Here is a 24,504-nt window from a genome sequence, read left to right on the forward strand (position 1 = left end):
TGCGATAGGTTGTATTCTGTGCCATGTACGAGACATTGAATCAATGAAACCCACATGGAGGTTTGTTACTGTAAGGTTGGGTTAAGAGTTGGGGTAGGTTGGGAGGTTGATAAAACACAGCAGGAAACTGTGAGGTTGGTTTAAGGATTGGGGTAGGTTTGACATTCAAACATAACTGGTTGGACGCAGTGTCTAGTACCAGACATTAAATGAATGAAAACTCCAGGAGGTTTTTACAGCTCACTTGGGGCTGACCAGGTCGTTTGGAGCAGGCTCCGATTTCTATTTATACCTTTCTCAGTCAGGTAACTTCCTTTTCAGTAGTATGGGCGTCTGCACTGTGTGGCATATTTGCCGACGTATAACAGAGACTGAAACATTGCTCACACTTGTCTGAGGTGGTCATTTTGACTGCAATCTTGTTTTAGGTTGGCACTTTGTTTTTGAATATTGTCTGCTTTTCAAATGCGTATCTGTGCTGCAGTAGAACGCCTTAGCCTCACAGCAAACATTTTGGTCTACAAGCTGTCACTGCTGTCTTCCCAGGAGAGTGGGTGTACTGGTTTCTTCTGGAAGTCCTGAGGGATGTACGGGACCAAGATATGAGAGCAGTTGGGGCAGACTTTGATCCCAGGGGAGCACCCCACAGGCTTTGTGCTGGCAGCCCCAGAAACTTGATCCACTCCAAAGTAGAACCAAACAACTCTGGCAGGGGCAAACTGCAACTGCAGTGCACTGACTGAGAGCAATGCAATAAATCCTGATCGAGCCAGCCAAAACTCTAATCTAGAATCTTCTGATCAGTCAGACACGTTATCCATTGCGCCACTGGCACACACTGTTCAATGAGTGCTCATTAGCATGCTGTTTGGAAAGAGGACATGGACCGGTAAACATGGAGTTCCTTCAACGCATGCTGTGCTTTGTTGTCATGGCAAGTTGTGGTGTCGATAGGATGCTTTTACACAGAGCATGTGACAGTCCCTCCATAGAAGAACTGTGAACCAGGCTCTGAGACTTTCTCTTCTCCAGGAGGAGGTTGCAAACGTTAGAGTTATTTTTGTCAGAGCAGCTGCAGCACACCTGGGTGGAGGCCCACAGCTAGGCTAGAGGGCAACCTTTAGCCAGGCCTTCCCTGGTGGTCTTGTGGTTAGGACTTAGTGCTCTTACCGCTGTGGCCTGGGTTCAATTCCTTGTCAGGGAGCTTCCTTTTCACCTCCATGGTAAACTTCGAGCAGTGTTGCCGATGATCTCTTCATGAAAGCAGCTCTGAATGCAAAAGATGTCCTTCGAGCCGCACTGTAAGACGTAATAAGACACACTCTGGCACAGACATCCAGTCTGCACGCTGGAATACACACTATTATCTCATGGTTGAGACGCAGCTTCAAAAATTTGTTTCAAACCGGAAGTACAAATTTGCTTGAAATAACGCAAAAACAACCAATTTACACTTTTTAGTGAAATATTTGTGTCCAAATAGTGTTTTTAGCAGTGTGGGACACATATATGACTGTCAACAGCTCAAAAAATGTGTTTTGGAGTTTCGTGACCCTTTAAGGTACAAATGGTAGAGAAAATACAAACATGAAAATCTTACTTTGTTTTTCTTTTAACTAAGTATATTTTTATATGTTTTGTTGTTTTGTCTCAAATTATTTTATTTAGGACACAAATGCCTCAAATGCAGCTTTAACATCATTGGAATAAATTATATTTTAACATATTCAAATGGAAAAGTTAACATATTAAAAAGGAATAATTATTTACAAGGTTACTTTTATATCTGCATTTTTATAAACTAAAGCAGTTTTGTCCCAAACCTTTGAAAAATAGTCCATGTTGTCTTTATATTTTTAGATGCTTCATTTATTACTGATTTTACTTTATGCTTTCAAAATATGTAATTATGCATTTGAAGTGATATTGTGCTATTTTGGTACATAGTAGAAGTGAACTAGTTCTGTTTTGTGTTAAAGCCACAATGGCCCTGCATAAAAGGGCTTTACTGGGACCTTATAGGCACATTTTGTGCCTGGACTCAACTTAGTATTAGTGGGACCTAACTTGTTAATTACTAAATGCCCACAGAGCATGCTCATAGGACATACTTCTGACCCAGATAGTATACCTATACTTCGCCCATTGTGGCTATATACACTACACTTTGTGCGGACTTGCTATGGGCCCACAGTGAACGTCTGTTTTGAGTGGGCCAGCCCACAGTTTGGGCTAGCGACATTGTATATGTTTTTGGTATAGACATGTTAGTTTGGAAATTTGTGCATTAAACATTCAAAACTATTGTATAATAGGCTAAGAGAGACAATAGAAAAGCATATCTTAATTAAGATATAAATTGGATCCAATTAAAATGTTGTAGAAATTATCCTAAAGGATTTTTATGTATTGTACTTTAAAACAATCCTATAGGAATGGTTGCAAAATATGATCATAATTCTAATTGAAATCCTTCAAAGAAATCCGATAGGACGCTTCTTTTTTGTCTGTTAAATCGTACAAGTTATACTGATTTAGATCAGAAGTCCACAACATGTTCATTAACTGAAAACACAGCTGAATGTGCTACAATTAACATATAAACACCCTAGACAGCACAGCACATCACCACTGCTTTTTCTGTGACAGACATAGGTCTCATCTAGGATTTGAACCCAGGATCTCTCGCACCTTAAGTGAGAATCATAGCACGAGACCAACAAGCCCTGAAGAAGAGTCTTGTTGAAGGCATACAAGAGATACTTGATAGAAATTAGTGACATGGCCCAGTGGCCTAATGGATAAGGCACCAGCCTTCGAAGCTGGGGATTGTGGGTTCAAGTCCCACCTGGGTTGTCTTTGATGCAGTTCATTTGAAGTTGGCTGTGCAGCACAATCCAGTGTGACCTTCAAAAAGCTAGGTTCATACCCTTAGGTCAAAAAGACATGACAATGGAAAACTCGTCAGAGAAGCTGTTTTGTCATTAGGTGTACACACCAGATCGTCTGAAAGCAATAGGGATCCTGAAGTGCTGTTTTCTGAGTTACAAGAACTTCTTAAGCCAGACACTTGGGGACGTGCAAATTTGTTATCTTTGTTTGGATTCATCGGATCTCTTTCTGCTGCTAAATTAGACCAAAACAGTCATTATTTCATAAACAAATTGTAATATATTTTACATTTTTTATAAACACGTTTCACTCTCTTCTCTCCCGATGGCGAGTTATAAAGGTAAAGTTTTTTTTATATTCACACATTCGTTCATTTAGAAGTCTCTATATTGTTTACCATGTAATTTTGAATATTCGATCAGAATTAGCATGCAAGTATGACTTAAAAACAACATTAACACTGTTTATTTGACTGTGACCAATGTTGTACTTTGATAGTCATTGGCTGCTAATATGATTTCGCTATTTAGAGTTTGCAAATAACACTGTTATGATATTATACTAACAGAACTTTAAGCAAAGGTGAAACTTTTTATTTCTTTACGACAAAATAATAATGCCAGAAATGTTTCTGAATGAGGTATTTATGTGATTTATACATAATAGGGGTGTTCTGATTGGTCTTATAGCATCACTAAATTGTGCAGGCATTACAGGTCAAACAATTTGTTACATTTATCAAAATAAACAATAAGGCTCTTAAAGCACTGCTTTGAGAAATGTAGAGTCGTCATATTTCAAATACCTCATGTGAAACGAAGTCATTTGTTTTATTATTTTATCACTGACAGTGTCCTTGTCCTTGTGTAAAATTATTTCAGTTTAAGATCAAGTGTAAAATAAAATGTTGTATAGACAACAATGAGCAAATAGGACAATAGTGTACAATATGTAAATAAAACCCCAAATTTAAATCTTTTCATCATATACTTTAATTAAACATTTCAAAGCTTGGAAGTATTGTTTACAAATGGACAAAAAGTGTCTCTATGGCCTTTAAAGTATGTGGTAGTTGTGCCAGTACTATTGAAATTGAGTCAATGTCATGAAAGGAAAAATCGACCATACTTTGTTAATGCAAATTCCTATATGTAGCCTTGTGATGTAAGCAGTTAAACCATTTAAATAGTTTTATTCTTAAAAAGGGCCATTATGAAAATCAGAGTTTTTCTCAAAAGTAATTAACTAGTACTCAGAGTAGTTTTTTAAAAGAGTAATTTGTAAAATATTAGTATTATTTACTAAAACTTGTATTATTTTAGCAGTGTAATTGTATTATAACTTGACTACAAATATTCTGTTTTCTTTTCATCTGTGAGAGAACATCAATAAATAAAATAAAATAAAAAAATCACAAGCACATTTAGTGCAGGCTTATTATATTATTAATATATGATCAATTATTATTATTGTTCATAAACGTTTTTTATTTGTATAAACCGATAGATAGTTCCTATGCAGTATTTTTATTAATTGCTGAGAAGACATTGCAGGTGTTCAATACATTGCGTGTCAATTTTGGTTTATTATATTCTTAATTATAAATATATTATTAACTAATTATTATATCTTATTAACATTTTCTTTAATAAATCAATAGATGGTTCCTATGCAATGCTTTAATGGGTTGCTGAGAATACATTTCAGGTGCTCAATACGTTGCGTGTCAGTCTTGAAAATAAAAATAGGTGCTGGAAAAAGTGCTTAGAAAACCTTGATTTTTATTAGGCTGTGTCTGTATGAACTCTGTATGAAATCAGTGTCACATTTTAAATCGTTTAGTGATGGTAAATTAAGAGATGGTCAATTGTAAGATCTCTTGGTTGTCAGATCATGTGATGTATTTTGCTGAACTGTGCTCAAATGTTATAAATGTAAAAACACCACATTTTGAAGTGTGACTGCAGTATGTCAATTTAGTTTGTGTGTGCTGCGCTCAAAGACTTTAGAAAACGGCGGAAAGTCAAATCATCCAAATAAATTTTTATGATGGACGGAAGTTGCAGAGGCTGCAAACGTATAAAACATGAGGCAGTATTTAGTTTATATACACTATATACAACTGCAATTGACCAGCTTTTGGGGGTGAGGCCAGCCTGTGAAAGGTTGAGAACCCCTGGTCTATTAGGCTAGTTTAAATACTATTTTAAGATGTCACTATGCAGAGTGAGTGCATTTTCCCTCCTTCTTCTGGTTTAAAGATAAAGCTCTGGAAGTTGACAAAATCAAATAAACCCAACCTGGTTATGGCGATGTTAAATGATTTGACAATGCTTGATATAAACCGTAAAGTTTACTTTAGTTTGTGATCAACTTTGGAGCAAATGCAGCTTAAAGTGTGACGTGCAGCAAACAGCCAATCACAAGACACACAAGTGCAGCAAACAGCCAATCTCAAGACACATGAGAGTCAGTTTGACTCATTCCTCCAGAATCAGTGCAATTCACTTCTTTGTTGCAGATTATAGAAATAGCAAAATATAAAAATATAATGAATCTAAATACATTTACAATCCAGAAATATACACTTCTGATGCAGCTAATGTTCAAGACGGCAATTTATAATATAATATCAGTGCAAATCATTCAACTTATGTTATAGATTTAGCTTAACAAGCTTTTTGTATTAAAGCTAATTTATATGCTTATTTAAATGTAAATTTTCATACAAATAATAATTGGAATTATCAGATAGCTGAAGTGCTTCAGTAGTCTGTTAAGTACTGAAATTAGCATGTAAGCTAACAAATGACTCATGTTCTCATTCACTGAAGACACTGGGTTTCCCATACACAGATTTATTTGTAGTAATATGGGAGTTTTCACATTATTGCATCTTTAAAGACAACAAGTTGTGTACAGAGAGTGTAATTGTTTTCAGAAAGAAAACTTGTTTCTTTTCTCAAATCAGTCCATCAAAATAAATGTGTAGTGTTTTAAAATCAAACTCTTCATTTGTTACCCAAAAACATCAAGAGTTGATCAAGTTAAAATCTCATAATCTGACACAAATCTGATCTGTGGTAACTGGCAAAAGGCATTGTCTGAACAGGGCTTCAGCGAGTCTGTATCGGTCGCTCACTGTCATTGCCTTATGGCGAGTTCACACCACACAAGTTTATCCACTAACAAGTTTGGTGAAATTGCAGACAAAAGCACAAAATTGGAGGCAAATCTTTGTTTGTTCAGGCAAGTGACAATCAAACAATGTGAATTATCAAAACCATAATCTAAGGGTGTTACCTGCATCTCCTCAAATATTTTCTCCTCCCTAATCTTTCTAATTCTCTTTTCAGAGCCGATCATTTGATTGGTAAATTAATAAACTATTTGCAAAGGAGCACTGTGCACAAATATGGTTATTGGTGCATATTATAGTTGAAACACATTGTTATATTTTGCTGTATTTGTACCGTTCTTGTGTGGCTTGCCAATGTATAGATGACTCTAACAGATGAAATAAGTAAGCTGACCAAAGTTCTTACAGGGAGAAGACTTTATTGAAGACAACTAATAGTGTAGGTCCTCATCAGTGATGTTAACTCATCCGTCTTCAAGTACCTTAAACCAAAGTACAGTCTGTGAGACACTACTTTATAACAAACGGCATAACTGTGTAACCAGGGCCGGCGCGGAGAGAGGGGGCAGCGTCCGCGACACCTCCCTTACCACCCGCGTCCTCAGTTATGTCTGCAACACCTCCCTCACCACCCGCGTCCTCAGTTATATTCGCACATTGGCGACAGAATAGAGAGGGCGGTGTCAGTGACACATCCCTCAGCACTCGCGCGTCCTCAGTTATATCCGCGCATAGGGCGGCAGAAAAGAGGTCCACGATACCTCGCTTCATTTTCATAACCGGTCACTTTCGATTTTACATTGGGGTTTAAGGCGGCGTGACTGTCTTCTGACTAGAGCGGCAGTTCAGCTTGATCCGGCCCTGCATGTAAGCAATAACTGAGGTAAAAAAAACTCTGGTTATTTATAGTGAGTTTGGAATCATCTGATTGGTAAATCATGTTTTAGCTAATGCTGGACCAGCTGTGGACAATCATAAGCATGTGATCCTCTCAAAAGTAGTTTAAAAATAAACTTCACTTGAATGAACAGCCAAACTACATGAAAAAGCTGCCGTTTTGAATATACCAGTGTTTCTGTGGACAAGGCCTCATTTTTCAGGACTCTGCTCTGCATTGTGAAGCTTCATGTGAGCGCTGAGGCTTCTTTTATGGGTAAAGCCCTTTCCACACTCACTGCATCTAAAATGATCCTCCCTTGAGTGAGTCTTCATGTGTCGCCTAATGTAGTCTTTGCGTGTGAGTTTAATTCCACACTGATCACATGTGAACACTATGGTTCCAGTGTGACCATTCATGTGGTTCATGAGGCTAGTTTTGGTTGTGAAGCTCTTTCCACACTGAACACATGCAAACGGGTTCTCTCCGGTGTGAGTTCTCATGTGGTGATTGAGTGAGCTTTTATATGTGAAACTTTTACCACACTCTGTGCATGTGTAAGGTTTCTCTCCAGTGTGAATCCTCATGTGGATGTCAAGGTTTTGTTTTTTAACAAAACTTTTCCCACACTGTGTGCAAGTAAATCTTTTCTCTCCAGTGTGAGTTCTCATGTGGACTTCAAGATTGCCATTTTGCTTAAAACTCTTTCCACACTGAGGGCAAGAGTAAGGCCTGTCCTCAGTGTGAATTCTCATGTGCATTATCAAGTTTCCTGAATGACAGAAGCTTTTTCCACACTGTTGGCATGTGTACGGCCTCTCTCCAGTGTGAATTCTCATGTGGGTTTTAAAGTTTTCTTTTTTACAAAAACTCTTTCCACACTGTTCACAGGTGTAAGGCTTCTCCCCAGTGTGAATTCTCATGTGCACCGTTAAGTTTCCTATAGTATAGAAGCTTTTTCCACACTGTTTGCAGGTGCAAGGTTTCTCCCCTGTGTGAACTCTCATGTGAACATCAAGCTTTGGCTTTTGACTAAAAGTCTTTCTACGCTGTTTACTGCTGAAATTACACTTAGATTTGGATTTCCGAGGTCTTCCACGTGATGAAGTCTTTTTAGTCAGTGTGGGTTTTTCATCAGCCATTATGTCTTAATGTTTCTCTTCCATTTCATTGCATTGATGAGTCTCTTCTTTCAGCACCATCAGGTCTTAAAAAACAACAAAAAAAGTGAACTTTAGTATGAAGCCACAAAGCGATAAGCATGAAATGGATGTTTCACCCACAAATAAAAATAACCAATTAACATTTACTCTCCGTCATGTGGTTTTAAACATTTCCTTTCTTTTGAAACACAAAGGAAGCTTGCATTTTTTTTACAATATCTTGTGCTCAAAAGAACCAAGGGATAACTTATTAATGGAGAGTAATGGAGAGTTTTTTTTTTTTTTTTTTTTTTTTTTTTTTTAACAAGATGTAAAATAAGTCTTTGGTGTTCCCAGAATGTGTCTGAGGTTTCGGCTCAAAATCAGATCATATACCTTGCAGAATATTTCATTTTGGGGGTCAGAGAAAAACCAAGCTGTTTTTGTGCCTGTGGCTTTAAATGCAAATGATCAAATGCACTCGCTTTAGATTACTCAGGTTGTGTTCCCTTATATGTATCTTCCACTGGATTTAAACATTTGTAACTTGCTTAGAAGACCCGATTGAGACAAATCCTGCATGTTTATAGCTAGTACGCATAATTCAGCTTATATTAGTGAGTTTGCATTATTGTAAATAACTTATGCAAATGTTTCCCAGTACTGGTTTGCAGCTGGACGGTATCCGCTGTTGAAAACATATGCTTGATAAGTTGGGGGTTCATTCCACTGTGGCGACCCCTGATAAATAAAGGGACTAAGCCGAAGGAAAATGAAAGAATGAACTTTTGCAAAAGCTTAATGCCACGTTTTCTGTAAACTGTGATGAGGAGATGGCGAGATGACATCCCAGGTGAAAATAATATATAATTAAATGCAATTAAAATACACTTAAATACCCGCAAATACATTTTTAGTACATTGTTATTTTTTTGTGTTAAATAAAAGTTTGATGGTTTTACACTATAAATATACTAAATAAGTATGTTTATACTTCAGTAGGACTTTAGTACACTTGACAAAAGTATACTAAATACCAGTAATACTTAAATACATTTTTAGTGTACTACAATAAAGTACACTACAGAAAAAAACACTCAAAAGAGTTTTATTAGTGTGTTTTTTTCAAAAGTGTGCTTTAAATGCTTTAAACATTAGTTGATTTTTAGTACACTGTTTAAGTTTAAAATAAGTTAATATATAGAACATCTATTAGTAATGTAATATAGTAGAAGTACATTTTCCCAAAAGTTGTACTTAAGTACACTTAATGTGAATGCAATTATCACTAACACTTAAATTGATTTTGAGTGTGGTAATCTTACCAAAACATTATTGTCTTGAAGTATGTGTGTGTTGTGGGTAAAGGAATGATCAGGAAAGCCAAGAATGGGCATGCAGAAGGGATGATATGTTTGTGTATATCTAGTGTAGTCAATAATATGATAATCTAAGGATACATATGTTTTACATTGCATATTCTAAAATTGTTCTGGACTGTTTATCCTTCTACTTAATTATCTTTTGTCTAACCAATTACGTGAGGATGTCTAAACAATCTAATGACATAGGTTTGTTGACTCTGTTAGCATAAATATCACTGTATTCTGAATGTAAGGAAGGTCGACCTGTGGAGCTCATGGAGAGTGCTGAAGCTGATTTCTTGCTGTCAAAACTACAAAAAAAAGTAATTAAATTTCCTTCTATTTTATTTCATTCCTGACTCTTTGTTTTTATTCATTGCAACTGGTCTTTCACTGTTCTTAAAATGTACTTAATACTAATTTTTAGTACATTAAATACAAAATTAGTTTGGGAAAATAGAGCACTTTTAATACAGTATTTAGCACCCTTTTTTTACAATTTGTATATTCTTTTAATATATTACTATTATACTTTAAATTAGTCATAAATATATTTAAATGTTTAAAAGTAGGGTTCAAGTGTATTTCTAGTTGTAACTAAATATATATTTTTAAAATACAGATATAGTATGTTAAAAGCACATTTTAGTTCAATTTCAGGGTGTCTCAATAGCACAGTTGAGTACACTTAGATGGTATTAAGTTTATCTTAACATATACTTAATACTATCTTTTAGTACATTAAGTACAAAATTAGTGTGCAAAAATAGAGCACTTTTAGTACATTACTGAAAAGTGTACTAAGTATACTTAAAGTGCATTTTAGTGCACTTTTTTCTTTTTTTTTTTTTTACCTGGGCAAGCAAAGAGATCCGCATGCTGTAGGCTATTACATAAATGCGAACTCAACTTTTAATACTGCAGTCACAACATTTGTCAGTGAAATAACGCCACAGGTAGTTGGTAGATCTGTGTAAAAAGGCCTGCCGCTACAACTGGAAAAAATCCTAGAGGAAACACTGCCTGGGTTTTGAAGGGAACTAGCAATTTCTCTTCAACTTTTTCCTTTTTCGGCCCAGTTGAGCCAAAGGAAAATGAATGAATGAACTTATGCAAATGCTTAATGCCAGTTTGCTGTAAACTGGAGTAATGAGGAGATAGCAAGATGACATACTTTTCAACTTGTTTTCATTCACTTGTACTTTTGTCTTTGTTTTATTGTCTTTGTGCATGTCCCGAGGATTAGCTGAAGACCTACATGATGACATTTCATATACCTGACAAGATGCAGAAATGCCATCAAAAAAGGTGACCTGCTGTTTGTCTAATCAGGGACAGTGACAACATAAATATACATATAATAATGTTAACCCTGTGGTTGGGAATGTGTAATGTCTGTTAATAAACATCTAGGATTATTTGTTAGCCCCTGGTATAGCATGAGCAGTGTGGAAGGTGCTTACAGATAACCAAGGATTTTGTCATTCAGAGTTAGAATGACCAAGGATTATCCATTTGAAGTGTGAAAAGCCCTAAGAATACTCAGCATCAGCTCTCAGCATAAACAGAGCACAAACACAAACAGCGACATACAAAAATTGTCAATCATGTCATAGCAGTGACCTGATCTCATATGCTAATGTTTTAGAACTTCCAATTCAAGTGCCTCTTGGAGAAATGACCAGGAATAATAAATGGCAGAAAATGGTCACACTACTTGCTCTGCAAACAAGTGTGTTCATGATTATATACAAACAAAAATAATAAAAATAGAAATTTTGACTTTGCAACATTAAGCAGCATTAGGCAAGGGCCAGTATAAGATTCTAATTCTAAAAACCTTGAATAAAAATATCACAGTTTCATGGTACTGTGATTACTGCTCTAAAATGAATATTTTTTTATATGTCTGGGTAAAAAAACAAACAGTTTTCCCCTTTGAACACAATATATTTTTTTTTGAGAAAATTTAAAAGTGTTTTGGAGCAGTAAACATGTCAGGCTGAATAATTCTAATAAATCATTGACTTCTGCTGTCTTCATTAGTTTTAGAAACACAGAATTCTTTATTATTTAAAACGGCATCTTTTGATATCTTTTCTGCTGGAGATACTGTTGTCCTGAAAAACTTAAAACATAAAAACCTTACATATACAGTAGTAATGATATAGCAGAATATTTTGTCAGCTTTATACCTTGAAAATTGTTATCGTCCCATGCCTTAGCAGCATAACACTGTTTTTAGGATCTAAAAATTAATTCTTTAAATAAAGTCTCAAGCAAAAAGATTCCAATGTCTGCTGGTACACAAAGAATATGGTCAAAATTCTAATAAACTTTACACTCAAATGTTTGCATATCATCAGCATGCTGTAATCCATTTCTTAAGCAGCAAAAGTCATTTTTAGACTAGTTTGTTGGCCAGTTGTAGTCAGTGCAATGCTAAACATTATTGTTCTACTATAATTTGTTTATTTTGCCTCATGTTGTCCCACAACATCATCAATATAGTTTAGAATAATGTACAATGTTTTATAATAATTAATTATTTTAGTGTCCATTTCATTCAGCATGTTTAAAATTGTGGGCATCCACGTTTTTGACATGCTTTAAACCAGGATTTCTGCAGATTTCACCAAGTTAAATTTAGGACTTTTTAAGATCATTATGAATGAAAATTTATACTCATAAAGGGCTAAAAGCTAAGGAATTTTTCAGATGGCCCAGATGAAAATGGTTTTTATTTGCCCTTAAAAAATATTATGATTTTAATACATTTAATAATACAATAATAAATGAATAAAATAAAATTACAATATTTTAGATATTTCTTAGCAAAAGATTTTAAATATTGTGTAAAAACAAGCCTTTACTTGTATCCATACACTTTTTCCCAACATAAACTTTGAAAAAATACAAAAAAAATTAACAAATGTTTTAAAAGTTTTTAAAACTATAATAAACTAAATCTATGCACAACAATCTGTCCAGGTAGATGTCCTCAGCAGTAAATACATAGATCACATTTAAACAAATGTTATTGTAAAAGAAATAATTAAACTATTATGATAAATAGAGTTAAAATGTCCTTTTTTAATTAAAAAGTTGAAAGTTTTATTGAGATGGATTGTTGGTGATTGTATGGGTTTTGGCCAGATTGGGTAGTAAATCATGAACAAAGGAAAATGAAGACTTGTTTTAAAAAGATTTAAGACCTACAACACAATCTTTAAGAAAAATTTAAGACTTTTTAAGGCCTAAAATTTAGATTTTGGAATTTAAGACATTTTATGATTCGCGGAAACCCTGTTTAAATACAATAGCCCTGGTAATTAGTTATTATAATAATGTGGTTCTAACTCTGATACTATAAGTAACAACCAGTAACAACTACTAGAAACAAGTTTAAACCCATAAAGAATTTGGTTAAAAAAAAGGAATTTACAATAATACATAAAATAATGACAAAAGACACGAGAACAAGTAACAAGAAAGAAACTTATTCCTGTCTTTATATGAGTGCTTATGTGCATTTAGGAGAACTAGGCAGCACACTCAGGGCTGCAAGATGGATTTAATTTAGTATTTTTATTATTAAAATATATCTGAATGAGGATCAAACGACTGAGTTGGTGTTTGAGAATAAAAATTAACCTGTTTGTTCCTGCAGATCTTCCTGTTTGACTGTGAATGTTTTTTCAATCTTCAAATCTTCACTCTCCACTTTAATAAACGCCATCTTTATAACAGTGTGGAGATCAGTCGCTTCAGCAGGAGTTTTTCTCTGCGTTTGGACACTTTATCCTGTTTAAAATGAACAAAACAATAAAAAATGTCCTGTTTAAAATTAATAAAACAATGAACAGAAACAAAATAACTTCTCTTTAAAAGTGTCTTTATATGAATAATCAACAAAAAGAAATCGGGTAAAACGTTTCTTTAAAACACTTTTTACACACTTTATTCAAACAATAGCTCTCAAATAATGAGAGAATATAGATTATAGAAATAGTACTACGTTGTATAAAAAGGTAAAATAATATTTCCAACAGCAGGGACATAATTTAATTTCGCTTAAAAAACCTAAAACTTCAGAACTTTAACTTTAAATCGGTTTATATCTGTAAACCTTTTAAAACAAACCTTACTCCAGTTGAACCAGCGCTGATGCGGCGCCGCCTGATGACGTCACAGGCTACGCCAAAATAAAAGTCTTTTTTTATCTAATAATCTAATTTCAATTTTGCATTTTATTTAAAATGTTTAACAAATGTTTATATTAATTTACTGATTCAATTTACTCTAACATTGCAGAAAACACATTATGTTTACCAATCACACTAACAATAACACTAACCTGCTTCTTTTTAAAGGATAAAAATTGAGTAAAAAGTGTACTTAAAAAAGAGGCACCAGTTCCAGCTGCCACAAAAAGGCAATGAACACAAAATAAAATAGGTTGCTTATGTCAAAAAGACAGAGAATCAGGGATAACAGCAGCAAACATTTTAAAAGAAGAAGGGATAGACCTTGTTGAACTCATGAAATGCACAGACATACGTTCAACATGTGTCTACCTCAAGGACCAGTCTTTCAGTTTTTTTTTTTTTTTTTTTTTGCATCCAACGAAACAGATGGGAGTTGAATTAAAATAGATAGCTGGATTGACATTTTAAAAAATGATACAAAAAAAGTATAGAAATAAAAGGTAAAATGCAAATGCATAATTTAAATGGTGTAATGGTTGATTTTTATAATTGTCTATAATGTATTCATATACTTTTATTTATTTCTGTATTTATTAAGTTTTTGTATGTTTGTTGTTTTGTTTATCTTTTAGAACTCATACTGTATTGCTAACAGCAAGTGACAGAATTCCTTTCTTTCATTCCAATTACAGCAAATAACTCCTGCAGGAATTATAAAATCCTGCAGGATTTGTCACTTGCTTGAATCCACTGTGAAACCTGTAAGAAATTCCTGCACATATCGTCAATGTGTCCTACAGGATTTTATAATTCCTGCAGTACTGCAGCTGTCCTGCAGGGGGGAAAATAAATCCTTCAGGATTCCTGTAAAAAGTACTGCATGATTCTAAAACCTTTAGGAATTGCCTGCACATATTGTCATTTTGTCCTACAGGATTTCATAATTCCTACAGGATACCAGCAGGTTCCTGCAGAAAAAAATGAAGAAAACACAAGAACAGAATAAACTCAATGAATGTATCCTTACATTATGTAGGAACTGAAATACCTTAGGTAATTTGAGAAGGCAGTGAAAGCAGTCATTTTATATTCAGGGAAATCCACATTGAAGGACTGATGTTACTTTCTCCAATACAGCAGGTGGCGGTGTGCAGTTTTACTCTGCACTCTGTCTCTACGCACAGCCAGTAGAAGAAGAGGTGCGTAGCGTCTAAACTTTCTTCTCCACATCCAGCAGTTAATACTGCTTTAGGTAAAGTCACGCATGTAACCCTTTGCATGTCATTTGATTGAATGTAAATCCCGCATGTCCTTTGGGCCCCTGCATGTCCTTATCTACTCTGTTCTGAGTGTTTGTGACGGATGTTTTTACTGCACTCGTGTGACCGTAGACTGTAAAGTATAGGGTGTGACCATTGAGATGAAATCTGTGAGTCATAGTTCAGTAAATCAAAGTTCTCCAATATATTTCATATGTTTTTCAATATGAACATGTTTGCTGAATCCAGCTTTTTAACATGCTTTACAGCACTGCTCGACGTTGATCACTTGTAATGTCTGCGCGAGTGCGCGTTTACGATCGCGTGCATGAGCGACCTGGGCGTTCCCGAGAGAGTATTTCACGGAACAGCGCCCCCTGGTCACAATTTTCGGCACAACATAACCCTTCAGAAACGAAAGTGAAAAAGCTTGTTGAATCCATCATTTACCTACACTGAAGAGCTTTATATCTTTAATGTCCTGACAGAACCTGTATTGCTGAGTTCACTGCATGATTTTCAAAGTAGTCGTGTCACCGATGTTTTGGTAAAGTTAGTTTTATATTCGCACATTTGTTTATTTAGAAGTCTCTATATTGTTTACCATGTTACTTTGAATATTCGATCGGATTTAGCATGCAAGTATGACTTGAAAACAACATTACACTGATTATTTGACTGTGAGCAATGTTGTACTTTGATAGTCATTGGCTGCTAATATGATTTCACTATTTAGAGTTTCCAAATAATTATTTCATGAAATTATATTATTAAGGGCAAAGTCCGAATGTGCAAATATAAAACCAACTTTACCTCTATTGTTTTCACACTGCATGACAGTCTGGGCTAGCGTTTTGTTGCTGCTTTGTTTACACAGCCAGATGGACAGGGGCTTTCACACTGTATCACAGACAACTTTGTTTTAACCGAAACAACCAAAAACACGTAGTATATATTTGTTTATTAACTACATAAGAAGTAAAAGCATAATAGAGTAGAAAATATACATATTTGTTCACCTGGATTTGAGGGGAATTAGCAATTTATCCTCAATTTTTTATTTATTTTTTGACCAGATTGTAATATTGCTCACATGACACGTCAAACAGACACAGGTGCTCCTGCCAAATTTACATTCGTTTTTCCTACAATTCTTGGGTCCAAATAAACTGAAAATGAGCGCATTTAACTTCTCTCTGATGTAATTTTCAGTCAAAACTCATTTCACAATGACAACTCCGACAACTCCATCCAAACTACGTCTCACAGCCAAAAACATGTAGTATATCTTTTGTTATTAACTACATAATGAGAAAGAAGCCTTTAATGGGGTTGAACATGTCCATGTTTGCTCACCTGGGTTTAAAGGGAATTAGCCATTTCTCCTCAACGTTGATGATAAACTAATTTCTTTCTGTATGAAACGTCAAACAGACACGGTTGCTCCTGAGTCCTGTCAAACCTCCTCTAGTTTCCCCTCCATTTCGTGGGTCCAAATAAACCGAAAAAGAGTGCTTTTAACTTCTCCCGCTGGCCTGCAGCAGGTATACACACACGCACACACAAGTGAATGCTGCTCTCTCATTGGCTGTAGGCGATCGCTAATATTAATTTCAGTCAAAACTCAATTCACACGGCATGATTTGAATCTCCGACAGCTCTAGGTATTTAGCATGCCAAATATCTCACAGGCATCGGCGACTCATTTGCGATTCTCTCAGATCGCGTCTTTGAAAGTTTATACTGTGTGATTGTCACTCACGTGCACGAGCACTGATTTGCCTGTGATTTCAGGCATTTGTCGGCGATTTCTTAAAACCTGTCGGCGAGCCAAAATCGGGGCTAAAATCACGCAGTCTGAACTAGGCATTACTTGCGTGCACAAGTACTGATTTGCCTGTGATTTCAGGCATTTGTCTGCGATTTCTCCAAACCTGTCGGCAAGTCAGAATCGGGGCTAAAATCATACAGTCTGAACTTGGCATAAGGTTTATGTGAATCTGTATGTATAATTATAATTTAATCCTAATCAAACGGATGATGGCTGTGATTATTTTGTTTGTTTACTCATGATGTGTCTCAGCTGCTGATCTATTCCTGCATTTAGCTGAATTTTGAAGGCTGATCAATGACTGGAGATCTGTGATTGTTCATCAGTTTCCTCTAGAGTTTCTGCTGGAGATCAAACTTTTCAGATCCATCATGGAGGACACGCACACTTCTGGAGATCTGGATTTGTTTGCATCATGGAGGTATTTCGTTTACACAATACATTTCATATGATTATTTTTTACAAGATATTATATTTACTCTCTATTAGTTGTGGATTTAATATATAAAATATATTTTATGTCAGAATATATATATATATATATATATATATATATATATATATATATATATATATATATATCACTTCTTACCTGGTGTTTTAAAGAATGGATTGTCTACGTGTTTGCAAAATGGAAGTCGTGCGACATCTTCCCTATCCACCTTACTCTGAGGAAATGAGTGAACTTGAAATCTCTCAATACTGTCAGGTAAGAGCTGGCCAGAAAATATCAAACAAAAACAATCGAAAGAAAGATGTACAAATATCACAAAGTAGCTCAACATGGGCAAAAGTAATACAAAATAATTTTACCGAAACAAAAGTTAAGCAAAAACAACAAAAAACAAAATCATGTCATCAAAAACAAAATCAAAGGAAAAGCGTTTTCCTCTGCTTTTCCTGGCATCCTTTTATATGACCGCGCCTTGTGCCCAATGATGATCGACTGATCTCCTCACCAATCGGCTCTCGCAAAGGCAGACCTAAAGGAAATGACAGGCTGGGAGAAAGCGAGAGAGAGAGAGACAAAACAAAGAGAGAAAACAGAAGGCAAAAATACTACAAATATATGGCAACCGTAACACTCACATTTGATCATTAGTGAAGTACTGAAGTAGTAGTAAGTAACTAAAGTATTGAAACTCAAAATGTAAAGAGTTAGTAAAGTGAATGGAAAAGGATACTTGTTTAAAATGAAACTGTTTAAATCTTCTCTGTTTATTATCTTAATAAAGTGGAGCAATGTTACAGTGTTGTTACTGAAATCCTGATCCTGAATTTAATAAATGACAAACACTGTTACACGTTTAAAGCATTTTGATCATTAGACGTGATCAGTGTGTGGTGTGTAAAGTGCTTCACAATAGAGCTATGAGAGACATTTGAAGACTGGCCGGTTCTTGCTGATCTGGAACAGTTTCTGCATTACTATAGTTTGCTTCTGGATTAAATCTGTGTAATGTGTCTAAGCTGTTTCAGAGAAAACACACATGGCTTTACTAAAGGATCTTTACACTCATACTCATTCATTCTTTGTGTCGTTGTTGTTCCTGCAGTGTGGATGGAGATGATCAGACTGAAGACCTGCAGCAGGATTCACTCCAACCAGAACATGATGAACTGCAGAGAGTCAAAGAGCAGCACAAAACCAGCATGAAGAACAAGTATGAGAGATTATTTGAGGGAATCAACCATGGAGAGACTCAAAAATTCCTGAACAGGATTTACACACAGCTCTACATTATAGAAGGAGAGAGTGAAGGAGTGAATAGAGAGCATGACGTTTTACAGATAGAGAAAAGAGTCAGAACAAAACCCTCACAACACACTCCAGTCTACTGCAATGACATCTTTAAAGCCTCAGCTGGAGCAGGACATGAGGAGAAGATCAAGAAGGAGAAAGCCCAGATCAAGACTGTTCTCACTAAAGGCATCGCTGGAATCGGGAAAACCGTCTCTGTGCAGAAGTTCATTCTGGACTGGGCCGAGGGAAAAGACCATCAGGATGTAGATTTCATGTTTGTGCTTCCATTTCGAGAGCTGAACTTGATCAGAGAGCATCAGTACAGTCTTCACAGACTTCTGCTGGACTTTCATCCTGAACTTGAAGATCTGGAGCCCAAGATTTATGAGCAGTGTAGAGTTGTGTTCATCTTTGATGGTCTGGATGAAAGCAGAATCACACTCAACTTTTCAGATGAGGAGAAAGTTTGTGCTGTGACTGAATCTTCATCAGTGGCTGTGTTGATGTGGAGCCTCCTGAAAGGAGATCTGCTTCCCTCTGCTCTCATCTGGATCACCTCCAGACCAGCTGCAGCCCATCAGATCCCCTCCACATACATCAACCGTCTGACAGAGATTCAGGGATTCACTGAGCCTCAGAAGGAGGAATATTTCAGGAAGAGAATCAGCGACGAGCATCAAGCCAGCAGAATCATCTCCCACATCAGAAGAGCAAGAAGCGTCCAGATCATGTGCCACATACCCGTCTTCTGCTGGATCTCCTCCACTGTGCTTCAGAAGCTCCTGGAAGAAGATGTGAGTGCAGAAATCCCTCAAACTCTGACCGAGATGTACATCCACTTCCTGCTGATTCAGATCAACATGAGGAAGCAGAAGTATGAAGAGAGAGATCCAGAGAAACTCCTGCAGTCCAACAGAGGAGTGATCCTCAAACTTGCTGAAGTGGCTTTCAGACAGCTGATGAAGGGCAATGTGATGTTCTATGAGGAGGACCTGATTGAGAGCGGCATAGTAGTCACTGACGCCTTAGTGTATTCTGGGATCTGCACTGAGATCTTCAAGGAGGAATCTGTGATTCATCAGAGGAAAGTATACAGCTTCATCCATCTCAGCTTTCAGGAGTTTCTGGCTGCTTTCTTTGTGTTTCACTGCTATTTAACAGATAAAAGAGAACCACTGATGTTGCTTTATGAGAGTAAATATTCAGATGATGAAGATGTGTCAGATGGTTATGAAGATGAAGATTCAGATGTTCAATTTTTACAGTCCAGCTCTGAGTTCTCTCTGTGCCATCTGCTCAGTTTAGCAATATATAAAGCTGTCAGCAGTAGTAATGGTCATCTGGATCTGTTCCTGTGGTTCCTGCTGGGCGTCTCACTGGAGTCCAATCAGAGACTCTTCCAGGATCTGCTGACACACACAGAGGAGAGCTCAGAGAGCATCAGGACAATCACACAGCACATTAAAGACAAGATCAAGAGAGATGTCTTTCTCTCAGCTGAAAGATCCATCAATCTGTTCCTCTGTCTGCTGGAGGTGAAAGATCAGACTCTGGCCAGAGAGATTCAGGAGTTTTTGAAATCAGACAAACACTCAGAGGAGGAACTCTCTCCTGCTCACTGCTCAACAATTTCCTACATGATTGAGATGTCAGAGGAGCCGCTGGATGAGTTAGACTTTAATAAATTGAACACATCAGATGAGGGAAGATGGAGACTGATACCAGCTGTGAGAAACTGCAGAAGAGCTCTGTGAGTATTCATTGATTGATCAATGTATACTTATTAGTTTATTTCCAGTGTTAATTTTATCACTGTAGACTGGACTCATGAACACTCAACACTGCTCATTTCTTACTGCTGATTTTGTTGTTCTTTGTCCTCTACACAGGCTACAGTGGAGTTATCTCGATGTTCAGCATTGTGAGAGTTTGTTTTCAGCTCTACAATCCTCAAACTGTGTGCTGAGAGAGCTGGACCTGAGTAACATTGACCTGCAGGATTCAGTGAAGCTTCTCTCTGATAGGCTGAAGAGTCCAAACTGTAAACTGGAGACACTGAGGTAAAATAAAAGAAAGTTTACCTAAAATAAATGCTGCCACAAATGACTTTTACATTGTGCAAAAAAAAAAAAAAGTATGATAAAGTAACGAGCATATGCTGTAATGCATTTTATTTTTTGTTTATTTAGTGTGAATATTTCATGTTTCAGATGTAAAGTCAAGTATGAGAAAACTTTTTATACTAGTTATAATATTGCTCTTAAGTGTAATTTCTGCTGAAATTATCATTGATTCATGTTCGACTTGTGAATTTGTATGTGTTGTATTAGTTTTGTGTGTGTGGAAATTGAGTCGGTTCTGGTTAGAGTGGAATGATCTCACTGATGTTGTTTTCTTCATTCCATCTATTTTGACCTTCTCTATGCTGATAATGATCAGGTGACAGTCATCTGTGTCCCTGATAAAACTGTCATTGCCTTCTGATTAGAGTAGTCCACTAGTGTAGTAGTGTTTACTATAAAGCTGGTTAGTTGCTCTCCTGTATTCTTCTTTAAATCTAGTGATTCTTTTATTATTCTTATTTTTGCTTTTTTTGTTATATATTGTGAAGTCTGAAAATAGCAAATGCTAATGATGATTATGATTCTCACAGGAATAAACTAAACAAGAATGAGTTCAGCCAGCTGGAGGTGTTACAGTGGAGAAGGGTGATGGGCGAGAGGCAGGTTAATGAAACCATGACAGGGTACTGGATAAGGCAGGTGGACAGGGAGGAGGGCAAAGCCAAGGCAGGGACTACTGGACAGTAAACCAGAGCAGATCCTGTGGATAAGGATAAACAGCTGGAGGACAGAGCTTTAGTGGAGCTGGTAAAACCCTCCATGATGATTTAGATGTTGCAGAAGCCCACTTTTTGTAGAGGTTTTTGGCTATAGATCCTCAATAGCTGGAGGCCCTGATGTGGCCACCATAATAGCTGGGGTCATGGCATCCATCTTGTGTAACCCAGTTTTTAACTTACACGCTTTGAGCAGAGAGTTCCCTCTATCAAAATCACTGATATCATGTCTTTATTTGGACTCAGAAAGTGAAAGCCAGAGCCCTGTGTTCAGTGTTTCCAGTGCTCCTATGTGTGTTGTTATGACCATTAAAGACATTCAGAGAAGTAATCACTCCTAATAGGCACTTCAATAATTACATGCACACTTACACAAAATAAAACAATCTTCTTTTTGTCCTCTACACAGGCTAAAGTGCTGTAATCTCACCGCTCAGTCTTGTGAGAGTTTGTCTTCAGCTCTACAATCCTCAAACTGTGTGCTGAGAGAGCTGGACCTGAGTAACAATGACCTGCAGGATTCAGGAGTGAAGAAGCTCTCTGATGGACTGAAGACTGTGAACTGTAAACTGGAGACACTGAGGTCTGAGTTCAAACACTTGATTGATTGATTGTAATTATTTATTACATTAAACAAATTACTAAAAAATTTAAGTGTAATTTTTATTATTATTATTATTTTCAGACTGGTGATGTGTAAACTCACTGTTCAGAATTGTGAGAGTTTGTCTTCAGCTCTACAATCCTCAAACTGTGTGCTGAGAGAGCTGGAGCTGAGTAACAATGACCTGCAGGATTCAGGAGTGAAGCTTCTCTCTGATGGACTGAAGAGTCCAAACTGTAAACTGGACACACTGAGGTAAATGATTTTACACTTAACAACAACAAAAAGTGTTTTGATTTAGATGGAAATGTACAGATATATTTAAGAGCATTAGTGGATAAAATGCAAAATGCTGCTTCTCAAATTAAAGTTTTTCTAATACAGTTCAGGAAATCAGTTTATGTTAAAGATAATTTTAATTAATTACATCTGAAATCTTTATTTATATTTTATTTGGTCAAACTTATAGTTTATCTTTGGATTGGTTTATTGGAAAGATATATTTAGGATTTTGTCAGATGTGTTGGTCGTTCTGACCAAAAAACAGAAACAACAGAAGCAATGTGGATAATGTCTGAGGAGGTGTCTGGACCCTGCAGCAGGTTTGACAGGCTCTGATCATTTGCATTTTGCATGTTCATAAATATAAAAAGTCTCATGGTCCTCGTGTCTAAGCTGACATTTAGCAGTTTTCTTAACATTTCAAAATATTCAAGAATATATTAGTTGGCATTTAATATTCAGTTTTATTAAATAACAATATCAATATTTCTAAATAGCACAAAATCAAATAGTTTTGTCATATTATTAACCTCATAGTTAGTTTTTTACATCAGATGAATTACTAAAATCACACTGTTAATGTAATCTGTGTTCTTCTTTCTTAGATTGGTCATGTGTAATCTCACTGTTCAGTGCTGTGAGAGTTTGTCTTCAGCTCTACAATCCTCAAACTGTGTGCTGAGAGAGCTGGACCTGAGTATCAATGACCTGCAGGATTCAGGAGTGAAGAAGCTCTCTGATGGACTGAAGAGTCCAAACTGTAAACTGGAGACACTGAGGTAAATTATATTACACTAAACAGATACAGTTTCATATTGGGTTACCGAATATGGAGCCCCGTTCACACTTACAGGGATGTGATTTCAATTGTAACTATACTAATGTAGGTTTATAAAAATACATTTAAAAGCATTACTGAGTAAACCGCAATGTTGCACTTTTCAGAGCTTCTCTTTTTCCAATATGCCCAAATATGACTTAAAGTTAAAGGAATCAGTTTATTTTGAGGATTATTTATTCATATTTTATATTATTATATTTATATTTTTGTGCCCTGGTAAAGTTTAGACATGCTCTGCTTTTTGTTCAGTTTGCAGTTTCTTGTAAAAACACATACACACACACACACACACACACACACACACACACACTATTGAACCGTTGTCTGTGGCATTGCGACCTCAGTATTTCCCTCGCGAGTTCCCACAAGTGTTTGTCATAGTTGTTTACATCCACCCTCGTGCAAATGAGGATAGTGCGGCAAAAGGAGATAGAATGCATTTTGTACAAACTACAGTCTGTGTCTCCTGATGCACCTAGTTTTATCCTTAGAGATTTTAATAATTGTAGATTGGAGAAATCGCTGAGCCACTTCAACCAGTATGTAACTTGCCCGTAAACGCGCAAGGATAAAATTTTGGACTTATGCTTTGGGCCGATTAAAGGGGCATACAAATCTTTAAATAAGCCACCTTTAGGAACCTCAAACCATAATATGATTTTATTGAGTCTCTGTGCAACAAAAAATCGAATAAACAATTATATTTCGAATTTCAATAAATTTTGTCTAGCGTTTACATAAATCTTACAGTTGAATAGCCAAAATGACATGTTTCAGTATTTTAAATGTGATTAATCGCGATTAATATTTTTTAAAAGTGCGATTAAGTAGTTACATTTTTTTTATTGATTGACAGCACTAGTTAGAATCCTTGTGAAATACAGCCATACTTTAGAATGCTCAGTTTAAGCAAATTTGATGAACGCTGCGATCATGAGTGTTGAATCTGAAGGGAGTCGCTTTGCCTGCCCTGTCCTGCGCGCGATGTGCGTTTCTGTGCGCACACACGCGTGTTTCTTAGCAACAAACCTGCATAATTGTCTGTATCAACTAAATCAAAAAGTTTGGGTTGCATTGCACTTTCAGCTCACAACATGCAAAAGAAAAGGTCCACATTCTCCCCCGATAATGTCACCATACTGGATTGTTTTAGCAAATGTCTGAATGTAAATTAGGACTAAGCAAAATTGTTTCTACTTTAACATTCTCAACTCACAGCAATACAACTTTACAATGAGTGCAATTGTTTGTATTCAATACTTTGTTATTATAGTTTTCCATATCTGTAATGCCTGTATTTTGGCTTTTTATTTCAGTACACTTAGAATCCAACTTGGAAATCATTTTTTTTCTTTATTGGCATTGATTGTTTTGAAATTCAAATGTCATTAACATGCCTGTGTTTTTATTTCTGTAATAAGTATGGCTGTCAAGCCAGGATCTTGATGGTTTATTGTGGGTATGTTGTTTACATGAAGAAAT

At 36.1% G+C, this 24,504-nt stretch overlaps 2 protein-coding genes and 1 non-coding gene across 10 annotated transcripts in view; 2 read left to right on the forward strand and 1 right to left on the reverse strand.

Annotated features, from left to right (window-relative positions):
* Positions 1-2,783: 2,783 nt before the first annotated feature.
* Positions 2,784-2,856, forward strand: trnar-ucg (transfer RNA arginine (anticodon UCG)). The gene has a single exon. It is a non-coding gene; the product is annotated as a tRNA-Arg (tRNA).
* A 2,878-nt stretch (positions 2,857-5,734) lies between these two features.
* Positions 5,735-13,606, reverse strand: LOC148681159 (uncharacterized). 3 transcript variants are annotated; one of them, XR_015942629.1, is made up of 4 exons: positions 13,558-13,606; positions 13,069-13,218; positions 6,629-8,115; positions 5,735-6,564 (listed from the first exon to the last, which is right to left on the reverse strand). XR_015942629.1 is itself a non-coding variant. In XM_088650699.1 (3 exons), the coding sequence occupies exon 3, from the start codon at positions 8,048-8,050 to the stop codon at positions 7,121-7,123; it is 930 nt and encodes a 309-aa protein (XP_088506825.1). In that variant the 5' UTR covers positions 8,051-8,115; positions 13,069-13,218; positions 13,563-13,606; the 3' UTR covers positions 5,735-7,120. The 3 variants fall into 3 exon arrangements, 2 of the variants coding, with proteins under 2 accessions (XP_088506825.1, XP_088506824.1); XM_088650699.1 differs by having other exon boundaries at positions 5,735-8,115; positions 13,563-13,606; XM_088650698.1 differs by having other exon boundaries at positions 5,735-8,115.
* Positions 13,607-14,808: 1,202 nt separating this feature from the next.
* Positions 14,809-24,504, forward strand: part of LOC148681160 (protein NLRC3-like) — a 345,676-nt gene continuing 335,980 nt past the window's right edge. For 2 of the 6 annotated variants that reach the window (XM_088650157.1, XM_088650152.1), the window contains exons 1-7: positions 14,809-14,874; positions 17,039-17,133; positions 18,269-20,206; positions 20,346-20,516; positions 21,705-21,878; positions 21,981-22,154; positions 22,787-22,960. In XM_088650157.1, coding sequence (XP_088506283.1) covers positions 17,084-17,133; positions 18,269-20,206; positions 20,346-20,516; positions 21,705-21,878; positions 21,981-22,154; positions 22,787-22,960 — 2,681 coding nt within the window. In that variant the 5' untranslated portion in view covers positions 14,809-14,874; positions 17,039-17,083. Of the gene's footprint in view, positions 15,052-15,150; positions 17,134-17,318; positions 17,422-18,268; positions 20,207-20,345; positions 20,517-21,704; positions 21,879-21,980; positions 22,155-22,786; positions 22,961-24,504 lie in introns of all 6 variants that reach the window. The other 4 variants (XM_088650155.1, XM_088650154.1, XM_088650153.1 and 1 more) reach the window with 4 other exon arrangements.

The sequence above is a fragment of the Danio rerio genome, chromosome 4, assembly GCF_052040795.2.
Source record: "Danio rerio strain M-AB ecotype USA chromosome 4, GRCz13ab, whole genome shotgun sequence".
NCBI classification, from domain to species: Eukaryota; Metazoa; Chordata; class Actinopteri; order Cypriniformes; family Danionidae; genus Danio; species Danio rerio.